We start from the raw sequence: 11,806 nt of genomic DNA, 5'->3' as shown, positions 1-11,806 counted from the left end.
CCATGTAGCCAACGTGGGTAGAAAGTGTCATACTTTTTAGATGATTCCTTAATGCTTTTAGCATAGACTAGTGAATCCACTTAGTAGTAGGTTCTATACCTCGGCAAAGTATAGGACGACTCTGGCAGATGGGTTAGACGATATATCATCACATAGCACATAGTGATGGTTGGCGGTTAGAGAAACTCTCACAGAGATATTTTGTATTCTTATATACATAGAGTTTACTTTGTATTTTCATATACAAACAAAGTTCATATTGTATCCTTGCATACAAACTAAGTACATTGTATTTTTAAATACATTGAGTTTTTATTTATTATTTTAAATGCCTTATATAAACTGCATCTTTATTGTCGTTTTTATACTGCATTGAGTTGAGTATCCCTGAGTTAAGTTGAGATAAGGTAAGTGTTTCTTTCAGATTCCAGTTCAAACTTATGTCTTGTTTAGATTTCCCCTCTCATGCTCGTATATTCCATGTACTGACCCTATTTGGCCTGCATCTCTTAAGATGCAGATACAAGTAACCAGGATCAACATCCAGTGCTTCGTTGATCCAGTTGAGCTTCAGAGTTGTTGGTGAGCCTCCTTGTTTTCGGAGGATCCCTTTATTTTGCTTTATCATGTTAATTTAATTAGGATGTTGTGGGTATTGTCCTGATGTCCATCTAAGTTAGTAGTGGATTCATAGATAGATAGACACTAGTTCATGAGTCTTTTCATTTTTCAGTTGTTCATGTTAAGACTTGAGTTGCCACTTTGGCTAGGTGAATGTTTATTTCTAAAACATTATGAGTTATCGGCAAACTATCCTTTATGGTATGAATTTTTAGGGAGTGTGTTTCAATTCATAATGATCAAATTGTGTACCTTTTAGTACCAAACGCATAGTTTTATGTATAATAAATAAGAGCAAATGACAAAGTGTTGCAAACAAAAATTTCATAATTCATAATCAAGAAATTACTAGCATAAAATAATGAAATTGCAGTAGGAACAAGTGCAACATTTTGTAACACACAACTGCATCAGCTCTTACAACTCCATGTTTTGATCAATAAATAGATCAAACAAGGTCCCTTGTGATAGTGTAGTGTTAATTTACTAAGTTTAAATCAAGAAAACACTATAACAAAATAAATATATTTAAATTATAAATCAATTATAGAAGCAAAAGTATACCTCATTATCAACAAGCGAATCATGTTCTATAATTGTACCTCTGCCTAACCTGTTACCTCTACTTTTGTGTTGACTGGTTCTAGCACTACCTATGCCACCATGATTTCCACCACCCTTTTCACCAACCCTAACACTAGTTCTTCCATGATAACTAGCTCTGAATCCATATGCAACTGTGAACTTGGAAAGTGATATTTGATTTTTCTTCTACTTCGAATTGTGTGTGGCATGCCACATGAACAAATGTATTGGGGCTCTCACATAATTGTACCTTTAGTTTGATTTATGTCATTCAAGTCGGGGTCTGCCACAATCATCTCATCGGTCCAGTTTTGAAGATCATGCACAATTTTCTTTAAATAATGCTTAACATAAAGAACTTGCACGACAATGTCCAATGTTATATCACAAGCCTGATCAAAACACATCAGCATGTCCCCATATGTCTTTTACTTAAGATTCATATATGGGTAACCTCTCCAAAAGAATCAATTTTTCAAACGGGGTCGAATAACATCTTTTCTCCTCCTAGTCAATATATACCTTTCATCAATTTTAACAATCTTTTTGTGTGCCAAAATCTTGAGCATATATGACAACAAAATATACCTCTAGACTTAAACCGTTTACAACTACAATTAAAACAATCACCTCTAGGCCTATATTCAATTATGTATTCTATTGAAATTTTTAATCATTTTTATGTATAACTGAATAATCACTAATTATGATTTTTCAATATCGGAGATACATTCATGATTAGTGGGGTGCTGATTCACAATGATACTATTTTCTTTAACTACATCTTGAAAAATTAATACATTGTGTGAGTGTAACATTGAATTACTTATTTCTCCCACTTGAACAATGACTCACTTACAATATGAAATCCCTTCCACTTCCAACTCTTTCTCATGCTTAACTCTTATAGCTAACTTGTATTGATGCACAAACAACTTTAAGGTGCTTTCACCGAAAATATATCCATTAAAAAAATTCATACATACCCTTATTTTTTGTGTAAATAGCATACCAGTCCAAAAAAACACATCAGGATACGCTTGAACTCATTTCTCCTTCTCAATGTATAGGTTGTTGAATCAATATCTTGTTTGCAAATCATACTTTGTAATATATTTTGTCCATCTTATTTCAAAGTTTTCAACACTAATACTATCAAGGACCATGAACTTGAATTTTTCACGTGCAATTTTAGAATCAGAAAACTAGTAAAGAGGCAACTTCAAGTATATGTGTCAAATGTAATATCTATGTATAGTATGTGACATCACTTCCACAATGATTGGCTTAGTGCTCGAGAACTTATCGGTTATCATAGCACCTAGATGAATGTTTTCCATGGCCTCAAGCCAAGTACTAAAAATTAATATGTAACTAACGATATTTTTATGAGGCAAGAGAGCATATCCTAGTAGTATCGATTGTCTGTGGGGATTGATGCCAACAAATGAAGCACATGACATATTGTAGTGAATCACAAGATACAGTGTATCAAAACGTATAGCATCACAAAAGTGCTCATAAGCTTCCTTATAATGTTAATGCACTCATACCACATTTCACAACCTTCCCCTGTTGTAAACATTTATTGAATAGAAAAACTTTGTATTTCACTTGCATTTCATGAAAAAAGTTAAGCAATGATTGTGCATACCCTTGTTGCATTTCAAAATTCCTACAATCCTTTAGAGTGCAACCCAAAATTGTTGTCCACCACGTTAAACCTCTACAAGTCTAATTATTTTGGAGGGTTTAATTTCATATCGACCGTGAGCTACAAGACCCCTCTTCAAATATTGATTAATCAACATATGACCAGCCATCAATCCAGATATGATAGAGAGAAAATGATGATCGTTCTCATTAACAACTTAAGAGACACGCCAAAAGGGCAAAAATCATAGTTATCAACAACAATAGTGATCCTAACTTTACAATTGTCACTCGTTATGGTATACTTAGCTTTGCGATTTCTAGCCCTATTACAAATTTACAATAATAAGTTATATATCTAGCAGTGTTACCACCCATCTTGTTAAAATTTCTTTTTTCACTATAGAAAAACCATTCAATCGTGCTTGTTCTTTGTACAATGCAAATATTTTTTTTGATTTCTAAATCATATTTCAGAGATTGGACCTGTACCCATATCCTTTTCGGTGAAAGAATCATATGGTTCACGATCAACATCAATTTCTTTAAAGTCATCTCCTTAAATGTGTTCCCTCATCACTCTTAACTTCTTCATTATATTCTATATTGGTTTCTCTTGTAATGACCCTCCAGGTCATTTTCTTTGTTTTCCGATATTTTCAGCATTTAAAGCTTTCCTATAGAGGCCACAAGTTATTTATTCGATCGTCGGGTCGTTCATTTAAATTTTATGCAAGTTTTCATATTTTGGAGCATTTAAAACTTGAATCGTTGACTTCAATCAAAAGTTTAGGAAGACGGCCTCAGAATGCAATTTTGATGGTTTTATCAGCTCCAAAAGGGTCATTTTAGGCTAAGGGCATGGTTGGTTCGAGCCTCGAGATTTCTGGTGTGAGTTTGTGCCGTTATGCGTTTTAACTTTGAAGCTTAAGTCAAGAATTAACTTTGGTCAATATTCTTGGTAAACATGCTCGGATGAGAATTTTGTCAGCGCGGTTAACTTCGAAATGTCAAGTTTAGTCTAGAATGACCTTTCATGTGATTCCCTAGGCTTCCAATCTTATTTTGATCCATCTTGTGATTTTTAGCGTGAAATGGAACTTGGGTGTAGGACCCACTTTTCATCAAAACGACCTCGGATGGAAGTTTCGATGGTTCCGTTGAGTTTGGAATGTCAAATGATGGGCTAGCATATTTCATCTGCACGCACGGGGTTCCAAACAAATCCCAGACACCCCATTGGAGAATTCAAAGTTTGAGCAACCAGCTAAGTGTTGATATCTGGTGCAAGCTTTTTAGAGACCAAAATTTAGTACTTCTAGTGAATCAACTTTTAGTGACCAGTTTCAAGTATTTATACCTAGAAATTTCAGCGTTAAGCCCTCATTTTCAAATAACGATTTCTCCCTCATTTGGGCTCCGATTTGAGTGATTCGAATTCCTGTGTGATCATTGGGAGCGTGGCTACGTGGATGTGTGATTAGAATCTGTTAAGGAACCTTTGTTTGAGGTAAATTTGATATTGAATCTACTGCCTTAACTTACTTTTCTTATTAATTTTGCATGTGGTGGTTTGGGATGTTTCGGGCAGGGAATTGAGCCTCATTTTGGATCACAATATCGGTTAGTCGATTAGTAACTTTTGACGGAGTCAACTTTGGGATTCCCAGGGCGGATCCCACATTTTCATTTTGACTCAATTTCAGGTCCATTTCCAATTGTTGCAATTTTAGTGTCAAAATATTCGTAATAACGTTGTGTTTGATAATTCGATAGTTTTGCGGTGATCGGAGGTGCTTTGGATGCAAATAGCTCATATGTGGTGGATTGGGAGCGCTCGTGTTTGGCTTTGAGGTAGGCTTCGATTTACTTCTTGATTGGACTTCTAAGATAATGCTTCATATAGATTTCATGTAATTTTGGATGGTATTTTCTAGGTATTTAGTTTTCCTCTTGTTATTCCATCATTACTTAATTCCATAGGAGCCTTGGGTTTATTGTAGGTGTTGGGATCCTTAGTTTAGACCGTGGTTCACTTGTAGAGTAGATGATCTTGCTTTTCCTTGTAAGGATTGATTCGCAGTTGCCTTAGACTAGGTTGGACATTAGATGCTTTAAGTTGTGTTTTATTGCCTCGCGGTTATAATTTTCTTCATTTAGGGCTTATTTTGGGTCGTTCTCCTTGCGATGATGCTTGTGACCTTGGTGGCTCGTCATAGCCCTATGTTGGTCCTAACTGTGCTCAGTCTGGGACTTGAGCGACGTGATTGGGGTAGGGCATCATCCTTCGAGTTTTCTCCCTCTTTTATTGATTTGAAGTATCTTCTTGACCCCTTTGCTTGTTGATTAGTGATGGGCATGTTGTATCCTTATTGAGCTTATGATTATATTGTTGGACCTAAGGACATGTACGAGGACCTGTTGGATCCCAGGTTAGTACTCTCTGCTTTGGTAGCTTGGTTTCAGTGGTTGTATAATTATTTAATTTGGAGTGCCTTGTTTAAATGTTGGTGATGCATGTATTGCATTGTTTGCTCATTCTCATGGATTTTGTGGTACAATCCCCGCCCATGCATTGGCATATTTATCATTCATTATGAAGTACTATTTTACTCAATTTTTATTCTAAACTGGTTTTGACGGGAGTTGTACCACCTGAATCACTTGACTTACTGATTTTTGAGATTACGAGGCGTCAGAGACGTGCTCTTTTTTCTACTTGAGATATTAGAGGCATCTGGGATGTGCTCAGTTTTCACTTGAATATCCGGCGCATCGATGCCCTTTCTTGCATGCTTTTGGTTTTACTTACACCCCTGGGTCACTCTTGCTAGTTGGGTGGCTTATGCCCTTGGGAGTGGACTGACTGATTGGGCAACCTTGATACTTGGGATCCTCTTCGGAGTTGACACACCATTGAGTCACTCTTGCTAGCAGGGAGGCTTATGCCCCTGGGAGTGGACTGTGTGGCTGGGCGGCCTGGATTGATTTGTCACTCTTGCTAGCTGGGCTAGGAATTGACTGGAGTCATATGATTATGGTTTTGGATGGTCCTGTTGCACACCCAACATCCCTATGCATTGCCTATTACCAATATACTTGTTTGTTGTTTGTACCCTCTGGTTTATGGGGGCCGATTGGGTTATGTTTGATGTTTGTACCTTCCAGGCTTATGAGGTCCGGTTAGGTTATTGTTTGACTATATTCAGTTCTTTGCTATTGTTTTATTGTTACTTGGTAGGTTTTGACTTTAGAATTGTGGTTGTGTGTCCTCCTAACACTAGCCAGTTGACTTGTTATCTTAGTTTCTTGCGATTAGGTTATTGGCTTACAATCTAGGTGCGTTCTTGACTCGACTTCTTACCCCTTATTTTCTATTTCTATTCTTTATTTCCTGAATACCTTAGCATATCTTGTTTAATTACTTATGTTATGCTTTCCTTATTACTTGTTGTTTATGCTTGTGTAATCTTCTGAGCTCAGTTGGCTGTTGCATGTTGAGTACCGTTTCGGTGCTCATACTATACTTCTTCCCCCTGCAAATTGCTGCAGATTGCAGTTGAGTTATTGTCGTTGATTTGGAGTCATGCGGAGCAACTTAGGATTTCAGAGATTAGGGTGAGCTCCTAGCGTCTGGAGCTACCAATTTTTGTCTGTTTTGGCTAGGTTTAGTCTTTATATTGTATTCAAAGACAACCTGTACTTCTCTGATAATTGTGAAAGACTTGTACTCCTATTTTGGATTAGATGCTCAACTACTAACTAATGTCAGGTCTTGGGATGGTTCCTGCATTATTTTTGTTGGTTATCCTTTCTCTGCTTGGTTCTAAGCTCTTACTTCTTATTGTTGGCATCCGCTTGGTAGTCCGTCGCTCATGGCTCCGAGCTACGGGTTAGGCTTACCTTCTGGTGGGGTGTAGTAGGTGCCATCATGACTTGAGAAATTGGGTTGTGACATCTCTCTTATCATCTAAATGTACAACATTGGTGAAATTGTAGTGCAAATCGTCATCGACCTATTCATTTTCATTCATCAAACTATCAACTAATGTCATTCCTAAAGATTTGTACAACTCCTCCCTTACCCACTCATATCTATTTTCTTGGTTCATATACATGTTTGTAGGATCATCTATTGCTTCTTCGTCTATATTAATATGTTCTTGAGCTAACATTTTTTTCATTTGTATTCATGTTTTCTCGAGTTGTATTCATATTTTTTGGAGAGAAAGTCTAGTAGAGAAGACAAGAAAAAAGAGTTAACAGTAAAAGAATAAGAATAAGAAAGCTACGTATGTTGTAATTGAATTATAATTTTTTGGAATAACAAACACTTTAATATCCTTTAATTAAAAAAGAAAAGAAAAGAAAAGAAAAAAGACTTCATTTATTTTGGAAGAGAAATGTTAGTATGATCTTTGCACATTTGTGGCCAAGCTTTTGTGGGCATTTAGCACTTCCCAAAGAAAAATATACTACTAAAATGTTGTTAACTAATTTTAATAAGTTGCTTTTACTTAAGTACAACAAGTATATCCTTTTCAATGTTTTCACAAAATATCAACTTAAACCTTAAAAAAAAGGTGGAATGACCTGGGAGGCCCTCATACTTTATCCCGTTTGTTAGTTGGACCTTTATACTCACGACTTTGTCAACTAGTGGCGGAACTAGGACTTTCGTCAAAGGAGTTCATACTTTAGGACAAGGCGAATTTGATCAGCCTTAATTAGTTGGCTATCTTTCTTTACTATGTCGAGGGTGTTCAACAATTAGTATATATATCCAAAAATATTGATATTTAACATATATACTCACAAAAATTTTCCGATGAAGGTTGTTCATCTGATCACCCTTGTTAAGGTGTAGGTTCACCCTAGAATTTGTCAACTGAACCCTTAAACTCACTAAAACATAATATTTTAAACCCCTTTCACATTCGATGTATGTGCGCATAGCACAATCACTTACATATGGAATTCCATGTCATTTTACAGAATTTCATGCCATTTTTAATGCCACATAAAAAATTAAATGTTAAAAATAAATTTAAAAAATAAATTTGCACATTTCGAAAATCTTCAACATCATGTTCTTCATAGTTGTCCATAATTGAGCACTAAATTCGTGTTAAATTGTTATAATTTTTTCCTATTTGACTTGAAATTTTTTACACTAAAAGTTCACCAACACAAACTCAATAATTTTTCATCATAATTTTGGTTTTATTTCATAAATTCACAAAATCCATTTATTGTTCTTCAAGCTTCTTCATGAAGTTTTTTTACTTTTCAATATACACCATTACTTTTCACAATAACTCTTACAAGATTTAAAAAATACTCATAAAACTAAAATTTTAGGGATGAGAGTGTTGTAGAAGGACTGGGGGTGGTGTAAATTTACAACAAAAGAGAAATTTTTTGCATAGAAAAAAATTCACTTTGTTTGAGAAAAACACTGCATACAAATAAAGGTGAAGGTGAATTTTTCAATCTTATCCCTCATTTTCACCTCCTTTTCCTGCAAATATTTTCTATTCTTTTTTTACTCTCAAGGCTTCAAGATTATCTAAAATTTATCAATTCACAAGCAAGATTCGAAAATCCATCTTTTAGAAATGTGTAAATCGATCAAGATTCATAGAAAAAAAATTTTAATTTCAAAATTAAAGAAACCAAAATAGAATTTTGAAATAAAATATTTGATTGGTTGGGGTGAGGGGTGGGTGGAGCGTTAAGAAGAAGATTAACCCTTAACCAGAGGTCTCGGGTTCGAGCCCTGGGTATGGAGAAAATCTTGTTGGTGACTTCGAGCCCTGGGTATGGAAAAAATTATGCTGGGAGCGCCACCCCCGAATGAATCCTGCAGTGCGCGATTCAGATTTAATCGGAGCTCTAATGTGGGCTCCAGACATGGGGTGGGAAACCAAAAAAAAAAGTAGAAGGAGGAGGGGTGGGGTGAGGGTGGCGGGTGGTTTCAAGGAAGAAGGAGAGCATGCGGTGGGGGCGGAAGGAAGAAGAAAATTGTGGGTGGGGTGGGGGTCGAAGAGTTTAATTTTTTCTCTATCTTAGTTTAAGTTATTTTTTTAATACAAAAAAATATATTCACCAATTTTAAGACGTATATAGTTAAGCATTTTTCCAACTTAGCAATAACAATGTCACATAAATTCGGTCAATAATCAGCCGTGCTTAAAATATTGTGTTTTAGTAATTTTAAGAGTTCACATGACAAAATCCCAAGTATAAAAATTCAACTACAAACGGAGTGTCCCGGACCATTTCACTCCACGTTTAAATTAAAAACTAGTATGTACTACTAGTATAGTATAATAAAATTCAAACCGCCTATTGTTCTCCTTCCACTCTCACATGTAAAAAAGTCATTCTTCTGTGAAGTTGTTGGTTGTAAAGGAGAAGAAATGAAGTTTAAGATAAATTATGATACAATAAATTATCCATCCACAGTGTCATTTTAGCCTGAAAAAGGTAAAGAAATCGAACATGTTCTTCCCCTTTTTCCTATTCACTCACAGCATGTGACATCTGACACATTCTTCTTCATCTTCAACTGAAACTTGGATCGGTTACACGCACGCATATATTGTTGCTTGACGTTATCTTTGATACCAAGTCAAGTATTTGGTTAATATTATTTTTTATTTTTGCGGTCAATGGCTGCTTCTTCGTCTAGAGGACGAAGTAGCTCGCCCTTTCAATATCGTAAACAATCAACTCCATTTTCGTCTTCATCATCTTCAAATTCCTTCATGAATGGTGGTCGTCTTATGCCTCGATCAGTCTCTTCTTCAACCACATCGTTTATTGACTCTGGCTCTGGCTCCAGATCCATGACTCCCAGCCGGAACCGAACTGATTTAGCTTATTCACGAGCTCATGGGAATCGTTCGCCGGTTAATTATCCTTCGGCTGAGGAGTTGTTGGTTAATGAGCCAGTGGATATGTCCAGATCGGGAGAGAGTATTTCTGTGACTGTTAGGTTTCGGCCAATGAGGTAAATACTAGATCTAGCTCATTTTATTTGGATCTGTGTACTGGTTTATTGGAGGTGTTTTGACGTTTGAAATTGAGTTTCCTGACAATGCGGTAAGGATTTGGTGTTATCGTGTGGTGGCAGTGAAAGAGAATATCAGAAAGGCGATGAAAGTGCTTGGTATTCAGACGGTGATAAAATTGTGCGCAATGAGTTTAATCCTGCAACAGCTTATGCCTTTGGTATAATTCTACCAATTTTTTTTTAGTCTTTTCATGATTTTGATTCTGCTGGCTGTGAAAAATTTAGTGTATTAGTATTTCGGGAATAGTATGGAGTTTAAATATTTTTCCCGATCATTTCTTAGAAACTGGCATTGCCTTTTATGATGGCTATTCCAAGTTTAATTTTTTTTTCTTCTTCATATTCTGATTTCTAGATAAAGTTTTTGGACCTGATACAAGTACCCAGGATGTTTATGAAGTAGCTGCGCGACCCGTTGTCAAGGCTGCTATGGAAGGCATTAACGGTATGATAATTGATCGTTGACGTGTAATATCTGCGAGCATGTCAGCTTTTGAGCTAGACAGAACATGTCTATGAGTTATTTCGTTTTACATAATTCAGTTCAAAGGCCTTGTTTGAAGAAAGCTAATCTCTGCCAAGTGATTAGCAATAGTTGAGCTATCCACCGAATGTACTGATAGTACTAGACTACTCACAGTTCCAAGGGACTACATTCTTGGGCTGAAGTTTTTTTATTTGAGTGTAGCGAGTTGCATTTTCCAGTTCAGTTTCATTGACACAAGATCTGCTGATTATGCAGGCACAGTTTTTGCTTATGGTGTTACAAGTAGTGGCAAGACACACACTATGCATGTAAGTTATTCCTTTGGGATATCTCCTTTTTCCTTGAATTTCACAGAAGCTTTGCTGACTTATGCTGCATCCCATACAAACAGTTTAGGATTATTTAACTGCTAACACTGACAAAGTTAGTTTAAGAATATTTCTTTATAATTTCATTGGGCTAGTGGTCAATGAAAGTGAGTTGAGATACATGAGGTCGTAGGTTCAAATTTTAGAGGAAGCAATGATTTTTCCCCATCTGTCCAAGCCTTGATGGATAGAGAAACTCAATACTTGTGCTGGTTGGAGGTAGCAGATGCCCTATAGAATGAGTCGAGGTGCACGTGAGCTAGTCCTGACACCACATTTAAAAATAATTTCTTTATTAAAAAAAAGTTAGTTTAAGAACATTGTGTTACTTTAATATCAGTTGCATTGTTTAAATTGGACGATCAAACTTAGTATTTACTTCATTTTGATCCCTCATTTGCCAAGAATATCCCCCCTCCCCCAAATTAGATTAAGGATATATCCTTATAAAAGCGCCGTAAGGCCCGACTAGTGGTCAATAAAGTAGGTTGAAAACCATGAGGTTTGAGGTTCAAATCCTAGCGGAGGCAAAATACTAGGTGCTTTCTTCCCCATCCTTAGTGGATAGAGTTACCCGATACTTGTGCTGGTGAGAGGTAGTAGGTACCTTGTAAAATTAGTCGAGGAGGCAAGCTGGCCCGGATTCCACAATTATATATAATTTATTTTTGATAACCGTGGTGTCCAGGCCCTCTTGCGCGCACGTCGACATATTTTACGGGGCACCTCCCACCAACAACGTGTTACTCTGCCTACCAAGGCTAGAATAGATTGAAAGAAATCACCTAGTGTTTTTGTTTTTAATGGGGTTTGAACCTGAACTTCATGGTTCTCAACCCACTTCATTGGCCACTAGACCACCCCCTTGAGTGCATTTCTACAGTATATATATATATAAAAGAACGTAGTTTAAGAATACAGTGTTATTTTTATGTCTGTAGCATTGATGAAATTAATGGTTAATTAAGTATTGCTTCATTTTTATCCTTTATCCTCCCCCCCACCCCCACCCCC

The 11,806-nt window shown here is 36.3% G+C and overlaps 1 protein-coding gene and 1 long non-coding RNA gene across 4 annotated transcripts in view; both read left to right on the top strand.

Moving 5' to 3' along the window:
* The first annotated feature begins 5,170 nt into the window (after positions 1 to 5,170).
* Positions 5,171 to 6,886, top strand: LOC107061482 (uncharacterized). Its single transcript, XR_001474005.1, has 2 exons — positions 5,171 to 5,291; positions 6,412 to 6,886. It is a non-coding gene; the product is annotated as an uncharacterized lncRNA (long non-coding RNA).
* A 2,305-nt stretch (positions 6,887 to 9,191) lies between these two features.
* LOC102579121 (kinesin-related protein 11-like) overlaps positions 9,192 to 11,806 on the top strand; it is a 15,186-nt gene continuing 12,571 nt past the window's right edge. The window contains exons 1-4 of one of the 3 annotated variants that reach the window (XM_015310768.1): positions 9,192 to 9,874; positions 9,998 to 10,095; positions 10,293 to 10,382; positions 10,680 to 10,732. In XM_015310768.1, coding sequence (XP_015166254.1) covers positions 9,534 to 9,874; positions 9,998 to 10,095; positions 10,293 to 10,382; positions 10,680 to 10,732 — 582 coding nt within the window. In that variant the 5' untranslated portion in view covers positions 9,192 to 9,533. Of the gene's footprint in view, positions 9,875 to 9,971; positions 10,096 to 10,292; positions 10,383 to 10,679; positions 10,733 to 11,806 lie in introns of all 3 variants that reach the window. The other 2 variants (XM_006352018.2, XM_015310769.1) reach the window with 2 other exon arrangements.

The sequence above is a fragment of the Solanum tuberosum genome, unplaced genomic scaffold (assembly GCF_000226075.1).
Source record: "Solanum tuberosum cultivar DM 1-3 516 R44 unplaced genomic scaffold, SolTub_3.0 scf00137, whole genome shotgun sequence".
NCBI lineage: Eukaryota > Viridiplantae > Streptophyta > Magnoliopsida > Solanales > Solanaceae > Solanum > Solanum tuberosum.
The sequence above is the reverse complement of the archived record's forward strand: the minus strand, read 5'-3'. Positions and strand labels throughout refer to the sequence as shown.